The sequence below is a fragment of the Neoarius graeffei genome, chromosome 21 (genome assembly GCF_027579695.1).
Source record: "Neoarius graeffei isolate fNeoGra1 chromosome 21, fNeoGra1.pri, whole genome shotgun sequence".
Classification (NCBI taxonomy): domain Eukaryota; kingdom Metazoa; phylum Chordata; class Actinopteri; order Siluriformes; family Ariidae; genus Neoarius; species Neoarius graeffei.
In genome coordinates this window covers 24,925,678-24,952,149 of record NC_083589.1, presented here as the reverse complement: position 1 = coordinate 24,952,149, position 26,472 = coordinate 24,925,678, and the positions used below count along the sequence as shown (strand labels likewise).

The 26,472-nt window shown below is 42.3% G+C and overlaps 1 protein-coding gene across 3 annotated transcripts in view; it reads left to right on the top strand.

The window, feature by feature from the left end:
• Nucleotides 1-26,472, top strand: part of ptpro (protein tyrosine phosphatase receptor type O) — a 258,318-nt gene that overhangs the window by 83,800 nt on the left and 148,046 nt on the right. For all 3 annotated transcript variants that reach the window (XM_060902876.1, XM_060902875.1, XM_060902874.1), the window contains exons 2-7: nucleotides 6,417-6,696; nucleotides 6,786-6,941; nucleotides 7,026-7,178; nucleotides 8,847-9,422; nucleotides 12,995-13,156; nucleotides 13,281-13,477. In XM_060902876.1, coding sequence (XP_060758859.1) covers nucleotides 6,417-6,696; nucleotides 6,786-6,941; nucleotides 7,026-7,178; nucleotides 8,847-9,422; nucleotides 12,995-13,156; nucleotides 13,281-13,477 — 1,524 coding nt within the window. The remainder of the gene's footprint in view (nucleotides 1-6,416; nucleotides 6,697-6,785; nucleotides 6,942-7,025; nucleotides 7,179-8,846; nucleotides 9,423-12,994; nucleotides 13,157-13,280; nucleotides 13,478-26,472) is intronic.

Sequence of the window (26,472 nt, the reverse complement as noted above, 5' to 3'; positions counted from 1 at the left end):
GTGTGTGTGTGTGTCTCATAAAACTTTTCACTACTGATGATTCATGGTTGTAGTCTCTATGCTCCAAACCAAACCTTAATAATTCTTCAAGCTCAAAGTTTAGCACATATATAGTGCACTCCACAATTATTGGCACCCCTTGTAAAGATCAGTTAAAAGGTTTCGAAAAAAATCTACCTTTTGGTAAAGTCGCTTCATCTCACACTGAAAAAAATGAGAAAAAAAATATCCAACCTTTAAGCCTAGGTCACAACCAGACGTATGATTTTTTTGGCCGTGCGATTTTTTTGCGTTTCCCAAATCGCTGCGTTTTTTTTGTTCATGGAGAAAGACGCACGTTGGCCGTAAGTTTGTCTTGCAACCTGAAAAAACGTAAGCGCCCGTAGAGTTTGTTTGACATGACAAAGAACCTCTGCGGCCAGTCTACGGCTCGAAAATCAGCACGTCACACGCGCGCCCTCCGTGCGTCTCTTGCGTTTTTTGCACGTAGACCGGCCGTAGGAGCACGTATGGCCGGTTGTGACCGAGGCTTAACTTGAAATACATTTATTCAGAGAAAAACAAATCCCTCATCAAGAAATATTATTTTCACATGTGCCACTGTTATTGGTACCGCTACATTTAGTACTTTGTACACCCTCCCTTACCAGTAAAACAGCACTGAGTCTCTCCTCACACATGCAAACTCCTCACCTTTCGGTGAAATTCGCCGTTTTGGTCCCAAAATAGGTCACTTGTGTGAATCGTGTAGATCCGAAGAGTTTTTTTTTGGGGGGGGTAGGCAGGCTACAACGCTATTGTTGCCAAACATTTCACTTACAAGGTTACAGCCAATCAAGATAAACAGTTACTAACACGCTTCTTTTCCATTGGAGTTCTGATCAGCTGGTGCGCAACCCACTGCTGGTTGCCAGTCCTCGCTTACGAATATTCCACAGATTCAGACCGCAAAGTCACCTTTTTATAGAGAGATCTGGCAACCTCATCTCGCGACTGAATCTGAATACCGATGGAACAGTTTCCAGCGCGCTCGGGGGTGAATAACCATGGGCGGATCTACCGGGGTGGCATATGCCACTCTAAAAGAAAGCCTTGCCACCCCTGCTGCTACCCCAGTTGGCAGCGACGAATTCAAAGAAAAATTACGGCCAATTTGACATTTACGTGCGCGAATTTCCAATGTCCGACTGCGGCGAATGCAGCACGAGATAACGCCAGAGATTGGTTGTTTTGGAAAATTGAGAGGCGCGAAGCGAGGGAGCCAGGAGTCGCGAGGAAAGGAGACACGGGAGGAAAGGGGTAAAAGCTGATTAACTATCTATCAAAAAATGAAATTATAATGAATGAACAGTGCTAGTATAGTTGCGATGCTGATTTTGAGAGGATAAAAATCAGGTTGGAGAAGGTTATTTAGCTAACTATACATGTAAGGCAAAAAAAAAAAAGTGTGTTTCCGGTAACCCGACCGATCGAGAATTTCCGCGTCGAAATTGCCGACCGTAAAGTTTTTATTACAAATTTTCCTCGATATTTTAGTGTAAGCGGCGTTAGTTTGTCATAATTTTTTGTTTCAACGCATTCAAGTTGTGAAAGAAACGATAAAAAGTAAAATGTTTTGCCACTTCTATCAGCCCTTCTGGCTGTAATGCAAATTGCTTCCTCTTCAGTATACAAGTGCACTTCCATGGCAGGGAAAAACACTACATTTTGCCACCTATGTAGTCCCCTATTTATACAAATAGGAGTCATTCAGGATTCAGCCATGTTTTTGCTCCGTGTTTTTGCTCGACCCAAGTTCTACAGTAGGCTAGGCGAGGCCGTCTGCTTTTAATGGAAGTAGCCTAGCCTAGGACGTTAAACCATATTTTCACGTTATTTCTTGATAAGGTGTTTTCACATTATCACATGAAAATATCATGAAATTACGTGATATGTTATTACATGATAAATATATTGTAAAAACGTGATAACTCTGTTAACAATATCTTTTCACGTAATTACTTGAGTCTAAGCCAATTTTTTTTTTTTTGAGTGTGGCAGCAATACGCTTCCGCAGATCATAACTCGAACTCTTGCGATATTTTTTTTATTCGTTTAAAGATTTAAAACACTTATTTTATTATGATGTGTGGTATAAAGGATTCTGTGCCAAAATACTATTTTGTAAGATGTTTACTTGTGTTAATTTTTTCGAACAAAATAAAACAAATTAAGAAAAAAAAAATTCCTACCTACCGACCTTATTTTAGTATTTCATGTTACCTGAAACACACTTTTTTTTTTTTTTTTGGCCTAATGTTAGCTAGGTCTGACATTAGTTTTGTGTAAAGTCGGCCACAAAAGTTAATATTGATTCACCGTCTGTCAAGGAAAACATTGCTATTGGCTGAAGCTTATGATTCAAATATTGAGGATCTTAAACATGAGTTACATCAGATGAGGAGAGTACTAGACAGAAAAAAGGGGGAACAGGAGAGTCCTACCACTCTCATGGAGTTCACTGTTTTTGGACCCATACCAAGATGATGTTGTTGTTTTTTTTTGAGTTGTTCAGGTTGTGTAAAATAGCGGTTGTCTTGCCTGTGAGCAGTGCATCCTGTGAACGAAGTTTTTCATCTCTCAGGCTCGTAAAGACTTATTTGCGGTTGACTATGACAGAAAAGAGACTATCAAGTTTGGCTGTACTCAGCATTGAATCAAAGCGCACAAAAGCATTAGATCTTGATAAATTTGTGAAGCGTTTTGCTGAGCAACATGGAAATCGCCGCATTCAGCTGTTGTAGGCATGACAAGTTCATGTTCTGCTCACTGGTGAGCCTTTACAAAGCGTGAGGAAAAAAACTATAAAATGTGACACTGGTGTAAATGGTTTAAATCATGCTGAACTTGAAGCAGTGTTGTTATTGTTGTTTTTTAGTGTCTGTTCTTTTGCATATACAGTATAAAACTGTCCAGAAACGGTATAGACCTCATCTGAGAATGTGTGTTCTTCGTGAACAATAAAGGCATGAGATTAAGTTTATCTGTATGAGTTTGTAAATGGCAGTCTGTGCCCTTTTGTAGTGTGTACATACTATTTGTCGTCAAACTGTGATTAAATTCAGTATATATACATGTCTGTAATACGTATTTTTGTAACGTAGACTACGAAATGTACTTTTGCGCGCGTGCCGTGTCCCCGTGCATCCTTCTCACCTTTTTCACCCCTGACCAGTTTGCATGCCTGTCTCCTGTAACATTCTATAAGGTTGGAGATACAGAGCAGGGCGTCTGAGCCCATTCCTCTTTACACAGTCTCTCCAGATCATCCAGGGGCCTCGACCCTCTCCTGTGCTCTCTCCTCTTCAGCTCAGCCCACAGGGTTTCACTGGGGTTCAGGTCAGGGGACTGAGATGGTCAGGGCAGAAGCTTGATTCTGTCCTCAGTGAACCATTTTTGTGTTGATTTGGACGTCGGATCATTGTCCTGCTGGAAGATCCAATGATGACCCAGTTTTAGTTTCCTGGCAGTGGAGCCAGATTCTGATTTAAAATGTCCTGGGATTTCATGGAGTCCATGATGCCGTGGACCCTAGCAAGGCTTCAGGGCCTTTGGAGGAAAAACAGCCCCAAAACATCACAGAACCTCCACCATGTTTTACAGTAGGGATCGGGTTCTTTTCGTTATAGCCATCCTTCTTTTACACCAAACCCACCTTGAGTGTTTATTGCCAAAAAGTTCCATTTTTGTTCCATCAGACCAGAGAACACTGTTCCAGTCAAAGTTGTCGTAGCGTTTCACAAACGTCAGGTGTTTATGTTTGTGGTTAACTGACAGAAAAGGCTTTTTTCTCTCAGACCTTCCAAATAATCTGTTGGCATGGAGGTGGAGTCTGATGGTGGTTTTGGAGACTTGGAAACCACAAGATATTACTTTTTCTTGTAATTCACCAACAGTGATCCTTGGGGATTTTTTCCCCCCTCTCGTACCCTCCTCACTGTACTTGGGGGCAAAATAAACCTGGGTCCTCTTCCAGGTGAGTCTGTAACAGTTCCAGTTGGTGTCCACTTTTTTATTATTGTGCTAAGAGTAGAAATGGACATTTCCAGGCGAGGAGCTATTTTTTATAACAATTCCCTGACATATGAAGGTCAACACGCTTCTTCATTTGGTTTGTGTGTCTCTGATCCTTCCCATGTTGATGCTGAGGGACTGTGGCCTCTGGGTCACTTCATATTTGTCCCCCAGTTAATCAGGAAGTCATGGATTACAGCTTGAAAGTTCCTACACACTCCAATCAACTCAAACATAAACAATTTAAATGGGAAACATGCTCCAGTTACATTGGGTTCACTATCATTTCCAGGGGTGCCAGTAATAGTGACACGTGTTTTTATTGATGAGGGGTTTATTTTTCTCTGAATAAATGTATTTCTATTAAAGGTTGGATTTTTCTAATTTTTTTCAGTGTGAGATGAAGCGACATCACCAAAAGGTGGATTTAAAAAAAAATCATTTTTACTGGTCTTAATGGGGTTTTTTTTATTTTAATTTTTTTTTACAACCCCAATTCCAAAAAAGTTGGGACAAAGTACAAATTGTAAATAAGAACGGAATGCAATGATGTGGAAGTTTCAAAATTCCATATTTTATTCAGAATAAAACGTAGATGACATATCAAATGTTTAAACTGAGAAAATGTATCATTTAAAGAGAAAAATTAGGTGATTTTAAGTTTCATGACAATAACACATCTCAAAAAAGTTGGGACAAGGCCATGTTTCCCACTGTGAGACATCCCCTTTTCTCTTTACAACAGTCTGTAAACGTCTGGGGACTGAGGAGACAAGTTGCTCAAGTTTAGGGATAGGAATGTTAACCCATTCTTGTCGAATGTAGGATTCTAGTTGCTCAACCGTCTTAGGTCTTTTTTGTCGTATCTTCCGTTTTATGATGCACCAAATGTTTTCTATGGGTGAAAGATCTGGACTGCAGGCTGGCCAGTTCAGTACCCGGACCCTTCTTCTACGCAACCATGATGCTGTAATTGATGCAGTATGTGGTTTGGCATTGTCATGTTGGAAAATGCAAGGTCTTCCCTGAAAGAGACGTCGTCTGGATGGGAGCATATGTTGCTCTAGAACCTGGATATACCTTTCAGCATTGATGGTGTCTTTCCAGATGTGTAAGCTGCCCATGCCACACGCACTAATGCAACCCCATACCATCAGAGATGCAGGCTTCTGAACTGAGCGCTGATAACAACTTGGGTCGTCCTTCTCCTCTTTAGTCTGAATGACACGGCGTCCCTGATTTCCATAAAGAACTTCAAATTTTGATTCGTCTGACCACAGAACAGTTTTCCACTTTGCCACAGTCCATTTTAAATGAGCCTTGGCCCAGAGAAGACGTCTGCGCTTCTGGATCATGTTTAGATACGGCTTCTTCTTTGAACTATAGAGTTTTAGCTGGCAACGGTGGATGGCGCGGTGAATTGTGTTCACAGATAATGTTCTCTGGAAATATTCCTGAGCCCATTTTGTGATTTCCAATACAGAAGCATGCCTGTATGTGATGCAGTGCCGTCTAAGGGCCCGAAGATCACGGGCACCCAGTATGGTTTTCGGGCCTTGACCCTTACGCACAGAGATTCTTCCAGATTCTCTGAATCTTTTGATGATAATATGCACTGTAGATGATGATATGTTCAAACTCTTTGCAATTTTACACTGTTGAACTCCTTTCTGATATTGCTCCACTATTTGTCGGCGCAGAATTAGGGGGATTGGTGATCCTCTTCCCATCTTTACTTCTGAGAGTCGCTGCCACTCCAAGATGCTCTTTTTATACCCAGTCATGTTAATGACCTATTGCCAAATGACCTAATGAGTTGCAATTTGGTCCTCCAGCTGTTCCTTTTTTGTACCTTTAACTTTTCCAGCCTCATATTCCCCCTGTCCCAACTTTTTTGAGATGTGTTGCTGTCATGAAATTTCAAATGAGCCAATATTTGGCATGAAATTTCAAAGTGTCTCACTTTCGACATTTGATATGTTGTCTATGTTCTATTGTGAATACAATATCAGTTTTTGAGATTTGTAAATTATTGCATTCCGTTTTTATTTACAATTTGTACTTTGTCCCAACTTTTTTTGGAATCGGGGTTGTAATTTGCTGTATGTCCTTGGACTGATATGCAACTTTTCATCAAGGTTTTGATCTTCCTTACTTCTGTCTAATCAACAAACTCTTCTTTGAGAAAGTGGTGACTAAGGCTTTGGGTTACTAATTGGAAAGTTGTGCACCACATCACTTCCATACCGTAGCTGGGTCCTTGAGGAAAAACCTTAACCCTGTCTGAAGAGTACGTTTGAATAAAAAGCATCAGAAACTGTAACTGTAATTGATGTGTTTGTGTGTGTTTCCCATCTTTTCAGACTGCTGTTCCATTCGAGGTGACATTAAAGGAAGATGGCTGCATCATGATGACTCTCGAACCCTCAGATCTGAGGGACAACATCACCACGTACGCTGCCAGAATATCTGGAGAGCCTCGTACTCACATCCTACCGTTCCAGAATACCAGCAATGGCCAACTGGCTCCTGCTGTCCTTCTTTATAACACCACCTACCACGGGCTCTGTTACACCATCAGCCTTCTACTAGCCAATGGCTCCATGTGGACCAAACCGGTCAAGACTGTGACTCTGCTCACAAGTGAGACAGTTCTCTGGATCCATGTTAAAAACCTCTATACACTGTTTTTTTTTTTTGTCACTAAAACATTGCCTCCTTGTTCTTATCAGAGCCTCTTCCATTGGAGAACGTGCAGATTTCAGACTACCAGCCAGCTCCGGAGACCGGCGTAGTATTTGAGCTGCGTTCGCCAGAGAGAAACAGCTTCAGTCGGGTGAACATTAGCTACTCCGAAGGCGGAGAGCAGCGCTTCATGCTCTACAAAGGTCAGAACCTCTCTAGAACAAACAGACACAATTTAAATATACTGGTATTTCTTTCAAATGATCAGTCAAACCATTTGTGTCCAGATTTTCAGAAAGGCAAAACAGTTTTTAAGCACTGGTTGCCTGGGACGTGCTACAGCAACATCACCTTCCAGCTCATCTCTGAAGCCATGGTCAACAAAAGCACCCTGATTCAAAAGAGTGATGTGATCCACGAGCCACATCATCACAGGACAGGTATACCTTCATGACTGGCTCCTAGAAGCTTCTCCTGGGTGTGTGTGTGTGTGTGTACGGTAAATGTATTGCTGGAAATGATTCAGCAGGCAGGTCAAGTCAGGAATCTAATTGTGCATGTTGGTGAGTGAGCAGGATGGACAGGATATAAAGAGAGCAGGATATGAAGACGGGTTCGAGATGTCCATTATAAGTGGACTTTATTGGGTTCTATATAAAATAGTTATTCCAAGAAATCGAGTCGTACATGACCTGATAGCTGACGAGGCACGTAGCACTGAGTTGTCTCTAAGCCATGTACAACGAGATTGAGCGGAATAACTGTTTTATTCTGCCCACATTCACTGGGTTTTGAGAAACGGAGCACTTTTATTTTTATTTTTTACAAATTCAATAAGCAAAAACTTTATACAAAACATCAGACAAAATCATTTCCGCTTAGAACGTAAACAAACCGGCGAAATGACAGGAGCAATTTGTGGAAATTGCTATAGTAATAATAATAATAATAATAATAATAATAATTCTTGAAAAAAAAGATATGTTCTTACCATCGAATACTTTTATTCCATTTTTTGAGGTTTTGTTCTTCTTTAGGGGTTTCTTGGTGGTTGACAAACCAAATTAAAGGTGCATTACCACCACCGACTGGGCTGGAGTGTGGAGCAGGAGATGTCATCTCATCTCATTATCTGTAGCCGCTTTATCCTGTTCTACAGGGTCGCAGGCAAGCTGGAGCCTATCCCAGCTGACTACGGGCGAGAGGCGGGGTACACCCTGGACAAGTCACCAGGCCATCACAGGGCTGACACATAGACACAGACAACCATTCACACTCACATTCACACCTACGGTCAATTTAGAGTCACCAGTTAGCCTAACCTGCATGTCTTTGGACTGTGGGGGAAACCGGAGCACCCGGAGGAAACCCACGCGGACACGGGGAGAACATGCAAACTCCACACAGAAAGGCCCTCGCCGGCCACGGGGCTCGAACTTGTTTTCAAGTAGTTTTTATTTCGTCCTCAGTTGGTTCAGCAACACGCTCCGCCATTTTGTTTTTCTCTACTCATGGTATATGAGCTGATAGCCTAGTAGTCGAGTAGCCAATCAGAGGCGCATGATTGCTCATATCCAGCAAATGTAGACAGAATGTTTTCAACGATATCTGTTTTATTGTTTTCATAATGAAAGCAGTGCAGTGGTGTAGTGGTTAGCGCTGTCGCCTCACAGCAAGAAGGTCCGGGTTCGAGTCCCGTGGCCGGCAGGGTCCTTTCTGTGCGGAGTTTGCATGTTCTCCCCGTGTCCGCGTGGGTTTCCTCCGGGTGCTCCGGTTTCCCCCACAGTCCAAAGACATGCAGGTTAGGTTAACTGGTGACTCTAAATTGACCGTAGGTGTGAATGTGAGTGTGAATGGTTGTCTGTGTCTATGTGTCAGCCCTGTGATGACCTGGCGACTTGTCCAGGGTGTACCCCGCCTTTCGCCCGTAGTCACCTGGGATAGGCTCCAGCTTGCCTGCGACCCTGTTCAGGATAAGCGGCTAGAGATAATGGATGGGTGAACGTCTTTCCATTCCAAAGGGGCAGGGAGGGGTTCCAGAGAAAAGGATTCATAACTTATTAAAGATAATACTTCTTGATTTATTTGTTGTGTGCTTGTCTGTCTAGTACCCAACCCTCCTGTCAACGTGTCTCTCAAGATCGTCCACCTCAGTGGAAGAGGCTTACCTGTGACTAACTGGCATGAAAAGGTGTCCCATGACACTCGTCTGCCACGAAAGGCACGCGACGTCCCCATAACTGAGGACAAGCTAGAAACAGAGTTGCAAGACAAAGAGGAAGATCCGACACCTGAACAAGAGTCGCAAACGGTTACCCAGGGACCTCTCGCTACCTCTGAGAGTCTAAACAGCAGCTCAACGCCATTCGTTGATGCCGTAAACGTGTACACACCTACTGCAGGAAGTCTCCTAACGAACACCAGCGACGTGTCCGAGAGCGAGAATTCCACTGCTTCCTATTGGCCAACGGGACGTCCGTCCCCCACTGAAGGGGAGTACGAGTTTGTGAATGGAGTGGCTCCAGAGTATGAGGACTCAAAGGAGCTTGGCTCAGCCATGGATCTCAATCCAGAGCTCACTAACGGGTCCAACAAACCACCTTTGGTTCTGCTGGAGCTTCACTGGTTGCCTGCTCCACCACCCACTACAACTGACGGCTTTGTCGTCTACATCTATCGAGACAGTAAGTCAGCTCTGCGCTGCGAGTGGTACTTCGGTAAAGGAGAACTAGCTTCAGCTGAACTGTTTGTCGTTTATTCTTGCTTTCCAATTACAGCTTAAAATATTTAAATATCAGCATCTACATAAAACACAAATATAGCGTATGAGCCGTTCTATAACTGCGGGTACATTTCAAGTGTCGACTCTGTTACTCATCGTCAACTCGGTTATCGTTAAACTGGGCAACCCATGAGCAGAATTGACGGTAACAGAGTTGATATTTTCCCACCATTTTGTGTCGTAACTCCATATGCGAACCTCAAACTAGCGACCACACGGCATGTATGAAAGCAGAATTGTATGGATTTTAATCATGTTATTGTTTAAAAAACAAACAAACGAGAGATTCACTCCAATATCACAATAACAGAGTTGACGAATAATGAATCTACTGTTGGTGTAAAATCCTCAACATTTTGTTCAAATTAACGAGAGAAGAAACGTAACACACCTCACTGCCTTTCTGAAGTTTCCCGCCAGAGGAAGTGACATCACTCGGTGCAGGTGTCATGCGTATTATTAAAAGTCTTTGTGGATTTTATGCGGTTTTATAACAGTGTTAACAGAGTTGACAAGTACATTGGGACGGGTAAATATATATATATATATATATATATATATATATATGTTTTTTAATTACTGAAATTTCACATAATACAGAAAATAAACTTTCTGTGCAATTGATTTTATAGAGGGTTCCCGCATGACGTCACCGCGCCGCGAGATTTCGGTAGTCGCCATACTGGAAGACCAAGTACACATCTATGCAAGTACATACATACATAAAACAAACTACACCTGAAATGTAGCCAGGGCCGGTTCTGCCCTAATCTGGACCCGGGTGCAACATCGCGCAACCCCCCCCCCCCCAAAAAAAAACCAAAACACACCAGTCTAAATCAGGACAACCAGTGTTCGAACTACGGGGGTACTCGGGGGATCCGAGATCCCCTGAAACAGACATGAGATCCCTTGAAAACATGATCTGGGAAATGTTGGGGGGGTCTCTAAAATATTGGCAAAATGATGTTTATTGACATAGCAATCGTGTGTAACGGGAAGCATTTGCATATCCGAAGTGTTGTGTTTACATCAAAGATAAAATAAACCGATATGACAACGACTGCTGCTGCCAGGTTGGTTGTTGAGTAGCCTGACTGTTTTTTTTGTTCTTGCGTGTGGTATCATTGTTGATGCGAGGTTGTTTTTTGAACATGCCAATGCGGACACGATTTCCCCTGATGAGTTATGACTTCAGACGCGATGCGTGTGTGGAGGTGTGGAGTCCGCGTGATATGTGCGTAAGATAGGCTTCTCGTGTTTGGAAATCCGCGCTCTGAGACAAGTGCAAGCACCCCCCAGGGAAAAAAAGGGACCCCCCCGAAAATATCGGCATAGTTCGAACACTGAGGACAACCATCACATAACTATAAACATTTTAGATCAACTATTTTAACTAAATGGGCTATAATAAATAAGCCTGCAGGCAGCCACGGCGGGCTGCCTCAGAAAAGTAACCATTCAGTGACACAACTGAAAGCCTGCAGCCACGGCGGGCTGCCTCAGAAAACTAACCATTTGTCCTACCTTAACTCGTTTTGCATTTTCTGCCTCCTTTTTTGTATTTTCGACCATCCGTTTATTTTCTTTCCTTTTCTGAAAACCCGATTTGTGTCCAGACATTTTGTTCTGCTACCAACGAACTAACTCGTCAGGTCTCGTCTCTCGAGTCCGCGATGAAGGGCAACAATTGATACATTTTTACAAACAGCCAATAGGGAGGCTGCAATGTTCAGGCTCTCCTTTGCTCACAGACACTCAGTAATGCACTTATTCTCTGTCTCCTGGCAGAAAGCTCCTTGGTTTGCTCCCCTTGTGTCTCAATCACAGCTGGTATTCTGTAGAAAGACTTCTTTTCACCTTTCCCATCAGCTTTGTTGGAACACCCTAACACAGCACAAAAGTTTACCATTGTAGGTTTATGATGAATCAAGTGCCTCGTGGGTTTAAATTCCGCACGCTGCCGTTATTTCCCCTGATCACGAGTTTGTTGGTCTTCCAATATGGCGCAGGGTCTGTTTACTTCCGGTTTCCGGTGACGTCAGTGGGAAGGGTCTATAGCAGTTAATAGAATGTTGCCCCCAAAAAACAGACTGTTAAAAAATAGACTGAATCACTTCATGTTTATTTGAGTTGAATGGATGAATCAGGAGTCGAAGATGGCCAGTAATGTGGGGGGAGGGATGGGAGTCATTTAGTTCATGTTTCATGGATAAATTCGGTCTGAAATGTACGTCAAGCATTGCTATTGGTGAAAGTTCGTCATAATTTGCCTTATTGTTCAAAACTGATTCAATAAAGATTTCTTTTGTGGAAAATAACAGGGACATTCTCAGAAAATGTGACAACTTCGTGTTTAAAACTGAATTTTTTTTTTCTCTAAAACCATTAATCCCAGCCCTCTCTTATACATTTATTTTAAGAAATAATTTAACCGAGCAGTAAAAAAAAATTATTGAGACAACTTGTCTGCATCTGCAAAAATTTTATTTAGCCTAAATATACCAAAATGTCACCACCGCCATGTGTCTAAATGAGGATCAGTGGAAATTGAATGAAAATAATTCCTTTGTTTTTAATTTGATTTTCACTTGTCTTTCTGAAATATTACCTCTATACCTTCACTTTTTATTGTGGAAAATATCATGATCTTTGCTTCAGTGGTTTTTGGTGCATAACCTAAAATATGTGCACAAGAATGTGTATTTCCTTGATGTCTTTACCGTTACCCAAATGGTAAAGACATGCTGTAACTCAGGGTTTTGACAGTAGAGGGCAGTGCAGCTACATGAGCAAGGACCAGGATGTTGAGCAGCCATTTTGAGAAAAAAAAAATCACTGGTGCATGAATGTTGGAATCCAGGATACTGATCAGGTAAATCTGAAATTTTGAGATGTCAGGGAAATTAACTGTCTTTGCCGTTACCCCCCGAATGATAAAGATAATGATACTGCTTGTTGAAAAAGTTTAGTTAGCCAAGTCGCAAGTTAGGAAGGGATAATAAATGCATGATTTGTTTATCTTTCTTTCTGCACTCAATGATCCAAAAATACCATGAAATGCCATGAGTGTTGTCTTTCCCGTTACTCTACAGGGTAACAGTAAAGACATTATAGGTAACGGTAAAGACAACAGCCAGGCATTATTTTTTTCATAATAATGATATCTATTGCTTTGTGAATTCATGAAATATACTTTTTTTTGTCTATTAAATATATTTACAGGGATTGTAACTAAAATTAGTGTTTACAAAATTTAAAAAAAAAATGTCTTTACCGTTACTCATCACATTTTCTGAGAATGGCCTAACAAAAGGTTTATCTCGGAGACACAAAATGTACCCCGAATTCTAGAATGACCCGTATGCAAATTCATAACAAATTGAACTCATTTATTGCATTTCAGGTGTTTTGCTAAATAACTTAAGAAAACATGGGATCACTGAGAATTTCATATTTTCACCCTTTTCCGAGGTGACGCGACTGAAACAGCGACACTGGACGAGAACACTCATGAGTTCTTTACCAAGCTATCGGAGCCTGGGACGTACCGTGTTCTAGTCTCCACCGTCAGCTCGTCGGGAGAGTGTGAGCCCCGAGAGAGCGTCCCACATCGAGGATTCACATTCTACCTCAGTGTGTTTTCTGCCCTCTCACTTACCTTAATGCTGCGCTGTAATGTCATGTGCTGTAGCATGCATTATTTCATCATTGTGCACGTGTGTGTGTGTGTGTGTGTGTGTGTGTGTGTGTGCTCCAGGTCCTACAGGCGAGTGGCTGGAGCAGCCCAAGGAGCGTCCGCAGGTGGTGAGTGTGAGAATGCTGGGGAAGCGCACAGCCTCCGTGTCCTGGGCTCCGTCCACACAGAGTCACAACGGCAGCCTCGTCTCAGTTGTATCGCTCACGTGCCTCAAACCCAGTCTTTCCCAGCGCATGGAGAACACCTACTGCTCTGAGGTAGAGGTCTGCGCGGGACAGAATTTTCAGTCCCGCTCCCGCCCGCGCCCGCATTGTGCAGTCCCGCTCCCGCAAAGAATTATGATTTTCAGTCCCGCTCCAGCCCGCGCCTGCCATATTTTGTCCCGCTCCCGCCCGCAAATCCCGCATGATGCAGACGTTCGCGTTATTTCTCACGAAAGTTCTTGTCATTGTTCATGTCATCAACAACAGCTCTTCTAAATTTGAGTGCCCTATCATCTACATGACGTGACACAGTTGTTGGACGGGGCAGAATATCTCGCACATCGAATTTGCCTATTGTGGCTGCCGTGTCAACTAAGTGTTGGGCTAACTGAACTAATCCCCGACCAGCGACGCTGTCATACGGGCGGAGGTCCGCAGCAACAAAATCAACGCATTTCTCCACGGTCTTTGCCTTCAACGCATCTGTCACTTTTGCGTTGTGCCCTCTGAACTCCAACAATTGTTGTCCTTTTAAGACGGTACATACATGGCGATTCAGGCCTGATGTACCTGATTCATGGCCGTCGGAACCTTTTGGCACTTATCACAACAAGCAAAGGGCAACTGATTTCCCTCTGCGTCGTACACGAGTGAGAACGACTTCCAAATGTCTGATTTCAGGACTCTTGACTTTTTAACGGTAAATGTACCTCTTTTTAAAGCAGCACGCACTTCTGAAGCACTGTGAGCTTCACTAGAGGAGCTCTGCTCTTCTGCCATGATCGGAGATCTCAAACACGAAAGAGCGGAAAGGAATCGGAAACGTACGCGAGATTAGACCACATCCGCAAATTTAGGCATCTTAAAATGTTTTTATTAATGTCAAATAAAATATCCAGCGCAAATTATATATGATAGACATAAATTAATCTCATCTCATCTCATTATCTCTAGCCGCTTTATCCTGTTCTACAGGGTCGCAGGCAAGCTGGAGCCTATCCCAGCTGACTACGGGCGAAAGGCGGGGTACACCCTGGACAAGTCGCCAGGTCATCACAGGGCTGACACATAGACACAGACAACCATTCACACTCACATTCACACCTACGCTCAATTTAGAGTCACCAGTTAACCTAACCTGCATGTCTTTGGACTGTGGGGGAAACCGGAGCACCCGGAGGAAACCCACGTGGACACGGGGAGAACATGCAAACTCCGCACAGAAAGGCCCTCGCCGGCCCCGGGGCTCGAACCCGGACCTTCTTGCTGTGAGGCGACAGCGCTAACCACTACACCACCGTGCTGCCCGACATAAATTAATAATTTATAAATTTTATTTTAAACATGTTTTTAGTTAGCGGGACTGCAGCTTATCACCGCTCCCGCATTGTGCACTCCCCCTCCCGCCTGCGCCCGCAATGAGCTTCCAAAATTTGTCCCGCGCCGCACTGCGTTGCGTCGGGTCCCGCGGGACTCCCGCGGGAGTGCAGGGCTCTACTCTGAGGTACCGCACTCACACAGTATGGTCAGCTGCTTTCAGATAATAATAGCAAGAATGACACTGAGAGAAACGGTCATTATGTAATTGGCTCTTTGCAGCTCGAGGTCCCGTGCTTGGATACCGCTTAGCAACGCAAAAGTGGAGAGCAAACGTTCAAGTAAACAAAACCCTCAACAAGGTCAGGAACAAAGGTTTGAGCAGTTTATAGGACTTAAGCTCTTTCGTTTTCTAGAAGAATTGTCTATGTTGATTTCTAAGTTTACTTTAGACTCATTTTTACAGGAAAAAAGGATTTTATCGCGAAGGCGTTGACTTTTAACGGGCAGCACTTGGATGTTTGTGGCCAAACAGCATTGCGATTTCACAAGCTCTGTGTGTGTGTGTGTGCAGTCATGTGAAAAAGAAAGTACACCCTGTTCCAGTTGCATGGTTTTACCAATCAAGACATAACAAAAAAATCATCTGATCCTTACCAGGTCCTAAAATTATGCAAATGTAACCTCAGGTGTAAAGCAGCACACAACAGATTCCACCGTGTCGTTATTTATTGAACAAAAATTAAGTGCAAATGCAGAATTCATGTGTGAAAAAGTAAGTACACCCCATGATTCAATAGCTTGTAGAACCACCTTTTGCAATCGTTTTCTGGATGATTTTATCAGTCTTTCACATCGTCGTGGAGGAATTTTGGCCCGCTCTTCTTTACAACACCGCTGCAGTTCATTCATGTTTGAGGGCATTTGTTTACGCACAGCTCTTTTAAGGTCCGGCCACGGCATTTCAATTGGGTTGAGGTCTGGACTCTGACTTGGCCGTTCCAACACCTTGATTCTTTTCTTTTTCAGCCATTCTGCTGTAGATTTGCTGGTGCGCTTGGGATCATTGTCCTGTTGCATGACCCAACTGCAGCCAAGCTTTAGCTGTTGGACAGACGGCCTCACATTTGCCTCTAGAATACTTTGGTATCCAGAGGAGTTCATGTTGGACTCAATGACTGCAAGGTGCCCAGGCCCTGTGGCTGCAAAACAAGCCCAGATCATCACCCCTCCACCACTGTGCTTGATGGTTGGTATGAGGTGTTTGTGCTGATATGCTGTGTTTGGTTTTCGCCAAACATGGCGCTGTGCATTACGGCCAAACATTTCCACTTTGGTCTCATCTGTCCAAAGGACATTGTTCCAGAAGACTTTGTGGATTGTTCAGATACATCTTTGCAAACCTAAGCCGTGCTGCCATGTTCTTTTTAGATAGAAGAAACTTTCTTATAGCAACCCTTCCAAACAAGCCATACGTGCGCAGTCTTTCTCTAATTGTTCTGTCATGAACTTTAACATTCAACATGCTAACTGTGGCCTGTAGAGTCCTAGATGTAGTTCTTGGGTTTTTGTTGCAGTTTCTCTGAGCATTGCACGGTCTGATCTTGGAGTAAATTTGCTGGGACGTCCACTCCTGGGAAGACTGGCAACTGTCTTGAATGTTTTCCACTTCTGAATAATCTTTCTCACAGCAGAATGATGGATTTCAAATAGTTTGGAAATGGCCTTATAACCCTTCCCAGACTGATGTGCAGCAATAATTGCTTCTCTAAGATCGTTGCTCATGTCTTTCCTCCTTTGTGTTAACATATACCTGAGTGCTCCAGACCAGCAAACTGCCAAAACGTCTGCTTTTTAAGAGCTGATGATCAATTAATCAAATTCATTTGATCAGCAACACCTGGCTGCTAATTGCCTTAATAAATAATGACAGGGTGAATATGCCGCGTGTTATTGGTCATCTGGGGTTGTATTTGCCTAATTTTAAGACCTGGTAAGGGCCAGATGATTTTTTTATTATGTCCTGATACTTAAAACCTAGATTTGAAGGAGGGTGTACTTTCTTTTTCACATGACATACACACAGCTCAGAGCAGCTCCATAATAAAAGTTTTCAAGGTATATAGTTGTTTTTGTAAGGTTTGGCTCCATCTTGAAGATATAAACGAACGGTTTACCCCAACGAAAATGATAACACATACTTATTACAGCACATCAGTGGCTCATTGATCGTTTTATGCGACATGTTTCTGTCCGTTTTTATTCACTGAGAAAAGCCATCTTTTTAGACAACAAAAATCGCGTTGCTATGGCAACGGGATTGTTTCCTAGTACCCGTGTCAGCACTACATATGCATTATCTCGCCGAGTGAGGTTTAAACTTCATAAGAGTGAAGTCTGTTGATTTGTGTATTTTGTTGCCAGTAAAAATCACACGGCTACAGAAGACTTCTGATCAGATTTTCAGAATCAGAAGCCTTTATTTATCACATACACATTACAGCTGGGAGGAGGAGGGAAGCCGAGCTTCGTTTTATCATCGCCGTATTTAAATTGTTCCTTCAAGATGGAGCCAAAAACAACTATAGGCCTTGAAAATTTTTATTATGGAGCTGCTTTGAGCTGTTAAAATTTATAATAAGTGCTTTTAGAAGGTTTTTCGAAGGTGTACATATACAGTGGATATAAAAAGTGTACACACCCCGTTAAAATGGTCGGTTTTTCTGATGTAAAAAAAATGAGACCACGATAAATCATTTCAAAACTTTTCCTACCTTTAATGTGACCTATAACCTGTACAATTCAATTGAAAAACAAACAAATCTGTTCGGGGGAAAAACATTAAAAAAAAAAGTACAATAAGCTGGTTGCATAAGTGTGCACACCCTGAAACTAATATTTTGTTGAAGCACCTTTTGATTTAATTAGAGCAGGGCTTTTCAAAGTGTGGAAGAGTCAACCCCCCCTTGGAGAGCAAATAAACAACAGCGCCCCCCCTTACAATTTTTGTTGTTGCTATACTTAATGTTCCATTCGTATTTTAAAAAATGGTTGTTGTACACATTTTTATTTTTTTTTCTTTTACACATTTTAAACATCTGTGCTTTTTTTTTAAAAACATCTTGTTTTACACATTTTAAACATCTCATAGCATCGTTAGCTAGCACCTCTTGGCAGACAACACACTGTGGCAGTGGAGCATCTTCAGATCCAGTCCATGAAAATCCAAACTTTAAATAGTCGTGGTCTTACTTCCTTCTTTTTCCAGTCCCCCCAGGATTCCGCGGGCCTTTTTTGTGATTGTTGTGGGCTAAAATGTCTGATGTTGCGGGGGGTTTCCAAAAAATTGCGATGAAAGTTGCGGTGTTTTTTAGGTTTTTGTTGTGATTACATTGCGGGAGGAAGTGAAAGTTGCGAGAAATTGTTGCGATTTTCTCTTTTTGTGATTAAAACTGAGTGATATCTTAAATATTAAGTTATTAGTGAAAAACTATTGATTAAAAAAACAAAGACACTGAGAAATGGTCCTATAAACAACTTTACCAGGACTACAAAAATACAGAAAAATAGGCTTTACTTATCCAAATGCACCTGTTGGTTCAAAAGTTAAAGTGCAGAGAACCTCACAGCACAACATGAAGTTACCTTAAAATATAATATAAATGCCTCAGCTTTCATATAAGAAAAAAAAACTATTAATACTAGTACTGTGTGCAGGCAGTCTCTCCTGAAGACTAAATTAAACAATAATTATAAACTAATAAAATAAATGGCTCAGGCTTCATAGAAGAAAAAAAAACCCAATTGGAACAGAATCTCACAGTATGATGCTGAAGCTGCCAAACAATGGAAAATAAAATACCGTTTTGGCAAAAATGTTGGCATCCATTAATTTCTTGTATTAAGTAAAAAAATAATGTAAAGTGCACACAGTCCTTCACTGTAAACATAACACACTTTCAGTAACAGAATTTAAGCCTACATAAACACTGACTCGCACATCATGCAGTGTTGCCAGATACTGCTGACGTTTTCCTGCCCAAAATATGTTCAAAACCCGCCAAAATGCACTTGAAACCGCCCAATCTGGCAACACTGCGCGCATGCTGCTTCTCTTGAACGTATACACGGAAGTAAGGCGGAAGGTAGTTTGTCGACGTCACCTCAAGACGACGTCAACGATTGATCAAATTTGCAGGAAAGTTGCGGTGATTGGATATAATTGCAACACCGCCCTGAATTCGCGGGGATTGGTTGAATTTGTCTTGAAGTTGCAAATCGCAACATCCTGGAGGCTCTGTTTTTTTGCTTGGCCCAGACTCTGTCTCCTCACTCACTGTAGCTTTAGGTACTAAAAATCGGTCCATTTTGTCTCTGGCAAAGGCTAGCTGAAGCTCGCTAAATGTCCGCAATAGTAACTTATTCTGGTTTATTTTTCCTCACGTTGCGCCCCCCCTGAAGAACTCTGGCGCCCCCTAGGGGAGGCGCGCCCCACACTTTGAAAAGCCCTGAATTAGAGCATTCAGTCTTTTTAGGTCGGAGTCGATCAGCCTGCCACATCTAGACTTGGCGATATTTGCCCACTCTTCCTTGCAAAAGCGCTCCAAATCTGTCAGATTGCGAGGGCGTCTCTTGTGCACAGCCTTCTTTAGGTCACCCCACAGATTTTCACTTGGATTTAGGTCTGGGCTCTGGCTGGGCCGTTCCAAAACTTTTTGGGGTCATTGTCGTGCTGAAAGATGAAATTCCTCTTCATCTTCAGCTTTCTAGCAGACACCTGAAGGTTTTGGGCCAAAATTGACTGGCGTTTAGAACTGTTCATAATTCCCTCCACCTTGGCTAAAGCCCCGTTCCAGCTGAAGAAAAACAACCCCAAAACATGATGCTGCCACCACCATGCTTCACCGTGGGTATGGTGTTCTTTTGGTGATGCACAGTGTTGTTTTTGCACCAAACAGACCTTTTGGAATTGTGGCCAAAAAGTTCAACCTTGGTTTCATCAGACCGTAACACATTTTCCCACATGCTTTTGGGAGAGTTGATGCATACGGGAGATTGTTGTCACATGTAGTACACAACCAGTACTTGCCAGAAATTCCTGCAGCTCCTTCAGTGTTACTGTAGGCCTCTCGGCAGCCTCCCTGACCAGTTCTCGTCTTGTCTTTTCATCAATTTTGGAGGGACGTCCAGTTTTCAGTAATGTCACTGTTGTCCCATATCTTCTCCACTTCTTGATGACTGTCTTCACTGTGCTCCATGGTATATCTAATGCCGTGGAAATGTTTTCGTACGCTTCTCCTGACTGATACCTTTCAACAATGAGCTCCCTTTGATGCTTTGTAAGCTCTCTGTGAACGCTGGCTTTTGCTGGAGGATGGAACGGAGTAAATATCTGAACTTTATTTGGGTTAATCAGAGTCATTTTAATTGATGGCAGGTGTGAACCCAAAAAGACCGAATGCTGTAATTCAATCAAAAGGTGCTTCAACAAAGTATTAGTTTAAGGGTGCGCACACTTATGCAACCAGCTTATTGTACGCTTTTTTATTTTTGCCCCCCAAACAGATTTGTTTGTTTTTCAATTGAATTGTACAGGTTATAGGTCACATTAAAGGTGGGAAAAGTTTTGAAATTATTTATCGTGGTCTCATTTTTTTTACACCAGAAAAACCTATCATTTTGACGGGGTGTGTAGACTTTTATGTCCACTGTATATACCTGGCAAAGTCGCCATATTGTTTGGCCTTGAAGATCCAAACACCGTCCATTGAAAGTCAACACCTTAAACGAGTCGAAATTAAAAACAACGTTGACAGTTCTAGAAAAGGAAAGAGATTAAGCGCTATAAACTGATGAAACTTTTGTTCCTGACCTTGTCGAGGGTTTTGTTGACCTGAACGCTTGCTCTCCACTTTTGTGTTGTGAAACGGTATTCAAACACATGACCTCTAGCTACAAAGAGCCGATTCACATGCAAACTACGAGGTGTGCAAAACTCCAAGCTTAACAGAAGGATTTCTATCTACCTGTCTGGTCTTTCTCTCTCTCTTTCTCATTATCAGAGTCGCGTAAAGTACTTTATTTCCTATTTTAATATCATATTGCTAGTTTTGTGACCTGCAATCCAACAAAAGCGAGCTTAATTCTTAAAAACGAAGGTTGAGTTGAGACACAGTCAGTATTAGGAGCCTTATAAGCGATCGTTTCATCTCGGTGCCTCCTCAGTGTTAGGCTGTTCTTTCCCAAAACAATGACAAGATTCAGATTTAAGCATAAAAACTGAAATCAGTCGCAGCAAAGCGATTTGCAAAACCATTCCCCAGACTCCTCCTTTTGGTTTTCAAGCATTTCCACAGTCCTCACTAAAGGGGTGTACACACAGCAAGAGCCCGGCAGTGACCAGAGACCATGGAAAGTCTTTGGAGACATGTAGCGATGATAGGCGAAATAATCTTTGACGTTATAAAGTGGGCGGGGACTGAGTTAGCCTCATCTCAACTTTGAGATGACCCGATTCAGGTGAGTACCAATGGGAGCAAAGGATACTAGTGACTGACCAATAAATATACAAGAGGGATACCTGGGCTGCATCCGAATTCTCCGTGTGTACTAATGACAGTTAGGTACCGACTACCTGACCATAACTGCAGGACGTTCTCTGAGTATGTGAACAAGTAGTAAGGACACAATTCGGACGTACTCTAGCACCATCTTACAATGTCTGGCAAAAGTATTCACCCCCCTTGGTGTTTGTCCTGTTTTGTCGCATTACAAGCTGGAATTAAAATGGATTTTGGAGGGTTAGCACCATTTCATTTACACAACATGCCGACCACTTTAAAGGTGCAAGTTGTTGTTTTAGTGTGACACAAACAGTAATTGAGATGAAAAAACAGAAATCTGGAGTGTGCATAGGTCAGGGATGAGAGTTTTCCGCTTTTCGGCGGATTTCCGCTTTTTCTGAGTAAAAATCAACCTTTTTATATTATGCCAAATCCGTTGAGATTTTTTTTTTTCATTTATTGAGGGGGGTTGGGGTATGTTCCTTCGTGATACTCAAGCATACGACGATGTTACATGTTTACATTTTCTCTATCTTTAGTCTCGCTAAGTCTCGCGGTAGAATACGTGTTATCTACAATGTAATTGGCCAAAACATCGCTGGCGAGAGCATGATAGCCAATCATAACAGTTGTTACAAGAGTGTGAGAGAGAACAAAAGCCAATCATAACAGTTCTTACAAGAGTGTGGGAGAGAACAAAAGCCAATCATAACAGTTCTTACAAAAGTACCCGCATCTGTTCTGTTTTATCGAAACTTGCACATGTTCATCGTCGCTGTGCTTCAAAAATACGTTTCTCTTTCGTATCGGCTTTTTTACTCAAAATGCCGAATACAATTGACAAGCGAGACGAAGCGAAGGTACGTGAAATCAATGCTGGTATAAAAACAGAGAGAGGACTGACAAGCTCTTGTCTTTGGCCAAAAAGCTGAAGAAGTCGAAATGATTAAATGAAAATGAGAAGTGACTGTGAACTATAAATAATTGTATAAAGTGTACATAGACATTATCCCATAAACTTGGCATTCGTTTGATTTAATACATTGAACATGTATATGATGGTCAGTAAATCTGAATTAATGCAGACAGTTTTGAAAACTTAAATATTTCAAAAGACTTTTTGAAGAAATCATATGCAACTAATGAGGACATAGAGAGAAAAGGTCAGTCACCCTAAAATTTTATTTAATATATGAACATTTTGATAATTAATAAAATTGAAGTTTAATGTGAATTTAGTTTGTCGTTTTTGTTGATCATGAATTATAACCCTACCCTTGAATGTAGAATGTGATTTTATCTTGAATTCAAATAATACTCCTATTGATTTGAAACATATTTTCATGTAAATATATAAAAAAGACAACAGATATATTTTTTTTATCTACTACAGCTCAGATTGCAGGAAAGTGGTTTGTAAGGCCTTATTTTTCAAAATTTTCCGGGGGGGCATCTTGAAGCCCCCCCCCGTTGGCTTCGGGCGCCATCTTGTTTTCTGCTTTTTTGATGACCACCCACTCTCATCCCTGATAGGTATCTCCCCCCCACAAAGTCAATACTTTGTAGAGCCACCTTTTGCTGCAGTTGCAGCTGCAAGTCTCTTGAGGTACAGTATGTAGCACACCTAGCCACTGGGATTGTTGCCCGTTCCTCAAGGCAAAACTGCTCCAACTCCTTCAAGTTAGATGGGTTGCGTTGGTGTACAGCAATCTTCAAGTTATGCCACAGATTCTCAATTGGATTGAGGTCTGGGCTTTGATTAGGCCATTCCAAGACATTTAAATGTTTCCCTTTAAACCACTCCAGTGTAGCTTTAGCAGCATGTTTAGGGTCATTGTCCTGCTGCAAAGTGAACCTTCATCCCAGTCTCAAACCTCTGGCCGACTCAGACAGGTTTTCCTCCAGAATTGCCCTGTATTTAGTGCCATCCATCTTTCCTTCAGTCCTGACCAGCTTTCCTGTCCCTGCAGATGAAAAACATCCCCACAGCATGATGCTGCCACCACCATGCTTCACTGTAGGAATGGTGTTCTCAGGGTGATGGGTTTGTGCCACACATGGCATTTCCCATGATGGCCAAAAAGTTCAATTTTAGTTTCATCTGACCAGAGAATCTTCTTCCATGTGTTTGGGGAGTCTGCCACATGCTGCTGGGCAAACTCCAAACGTGTTTTCTTAAACAATGGCTTTTTTTCTGGCCACTCTTCCATAATGCCCCGCTCTGTGGAGTGTACAGCTTAAAGTGGTCCTATGGACAGATCCTCCCATCTCCGCTGTGGATCTTTGCAGCTCCTTCAGTGTTATCATTGGTGTCTTTGTTGCGTCTCTGATTAATGCCGTCCTTGCCCGGTCTGTGAGTTTTGGTGGGTGGCCTTCTCTTGTCAGGTTTGTAATGGTGCCATATTCTTTCCATTTTGCTATAATGGATTTATTGGAGCTCCCTGGGATATTCAAAGTTTGGGATATTTTTTATAACCCAACCCTGATCTATACTTCTCCACAACTTTGTCTCTGACCTGTTTGGAGGCTCCTTGGTTTTCATGTTGCTTGCTTAGTAGTGTTGCAGAGTCAGGGTCCTTCCAGATTTATACAGACATCATGTGACAGATCATGTGACACTTTGATTGCACACAGGTGGATCTTAATCAACTAATTATGTGACTTACGAAGTGAATTGGTTGGACCAGCTCTTATTTAGGGGTTTCATACGAAAGGGGGTGAATACTTATGCACACTCCAGATTTCTGTTTTTTCATCTCAATTATTGTTTGTGTCACAATAAAACAACAATTTTCACCTTTAAAGTGGTCGGCGTGTTGTGTAAATGAAATGGTGCTAACCCTCCAAAATCCATTTTAGTTCCAGCTTGTAATGCGACAAAACAGGACAAACACCAAGGGGGATGAATACTTTTGCAAGACACTGTACCTGTCCTCTGATCCAGATGTTCACCAGTGATGTATACCTATGTACACCCATCCACCTGCTGTTTTATGCAGTTCTCTAATCAGCCAATCCCTTGACAGCAGCACAGTGCATCAAATCATGCAGATACTAATCATGGGTGTTGGTTTGATCCAGATGGACGGGTTTGAGTATTTCAGAAGCTGCTGATCTCCTGGGGTTTTCACACACAACAGTCTCTAGAGTTTACACAGAATGGTGCGGAAAACAAAAAACATCGAGTTCTGTGGGTGGAAACAAACGCCTTGTTGATAAGAGAGGTCAGAGGAAAATGGACAGACTGGTTCAAGCTTTTTTTGCCAGGAAGGATATAGTAACTCATATAATCACTCTTTACAACCGTGCTGAGCAGAAAAGCATCTCAGCATGCAACAGCAGAACAGAAGAACACATCGGGTTCCACTCCTGCAGCCAAGAACAGGAATCTTAGACTCAAGAACAAGTTCCTATTAAAGTGGCCGGTGAGTGTGTGTTTTGAAGATCAAAAGTATGTTTTTTTCCCGTAACGGATATTCCTGATACATTTCTACTCCACTGCAACAACTAGCTTCGTTTCCGGCAGTCATCTTTGAGGGCCCCAGCTGAATTATGGGATAGAATCATGTAGCATAGTGTGGAACATTTGCATCCTACAGATGTAGTAGGCATCCAAGTACTACGTATTAAATCCCTACTGAGTATTCAGACATCGCACGTACTGATTTTCGTGGACTAACAGTATGGAATTGTGCGTATTCTGATGCAGCCAGAGCCTTGAATGTTCACTAGCGACCAACTGTCAGGTACAAAGCGATGGGCGATGAGCAAATCACTTAAAGTGCATATCACGGGTAAATTCAGGAGCAAGATCAGTGTAATTCTCCTATTTTATATTATACTTTGGTCAAATATCTGTCACATTTTGTGCAATTTTTTACCTTGCGCAATACCAGAAAAATTCAGTTGAAATCAAGCCATTTGAGGCGAATTGGTCCGCCTCTGAAAAAACTTGGCATTTGGATTTCCTGGCAAACAGTGATTTTCGTGACGTCACGTGCGGGACGCCTCACTCTGAATCCTACGTCAGCGCTGGTTTGTTTATGAGAAAACGACCAGTGTTGGGCAAGTTACTTCAAGGTGGTGTTTACATTAGACCGTATCCGTATCGTTTTCGTTGCAGATGCACTGTCCGTGCACATTAAAACGCCAGAAAACGACTCCACAGGCGGAACAGTTTGAATCCGCCAGGGCCCACGTATTCAACCCAGTACGTATCTGATCCGGTGCTGTGTAAACATTGAGGAACGAGGATACGCAGTGCTGAGCTCTAGCTGACGTCATCATTGGACAACGTCACTGTGACATCCACCTTCCTGATTCACTGGCATTGGTCATGCCACGTTGGTCATGTGAATGAGCAATACAGGAAGTGTGTTGAGGAAGTCATTAAGTGAATGAGCAATACAGGAAGTGTGTTGGTTACCGTAGCACTAAATAGTCTTGTTGTAATCGCAAAAAACGGCCGTTCTGCGAGGTGAAGAGTGTACCGAACACTGTTAGATCCTTCTAGCATAAACACGAAGGCCATACACGGTGTAAAAAAGGCGTCATTGTAGTACCAGTACCGCCGATAACAGACTGGCATACTTCATTTTTTACAACGACATCCTTCCACTTGCAAGTGGTGAGTGACTTGCGCATGCCCGATATGCACTGGGATCATGTGATGTGCCGTCTAATTAGTCATGTGATTAGCGTATCCGTGTATTGGCGTTGCTGTGTGTTTTGTTGCGGGCACAGAAATTTTGTGTGTGTACGCGAATCGTTTTAAAAACGTTAATGTGATGATCCGCTGATTCGAAATAATGTAAACAGGGCCCAAAACTGTTTTGCATTAGGCCAAAAAAAAAAAAGTGTGTTTCCGGTAACCCGACCGATCGAGAATTTCCGCGTCGAAATTGCAGACCGTAAAGTTTTTATTACAAATTTCCCTCGATATTTTAGTGTAAGCGGCCTTAGTTTGTCATAATTTTTTTGTTTCAGCGCATTCAAGTTGTGAAGGAAACGATAAAAAGTAAAATGTTTCGCCACTTCTATCAGCCCTCCTGCATAAACATGGAAGCGCACTTGTATACTGAAGGAGGAAGGGAAAACTGAGCCGAGCCGCCATTTTGAATCCTCATTCAAGGCTGTAATGCAAATTGCTTCCTCTTCAGTATACAAGTG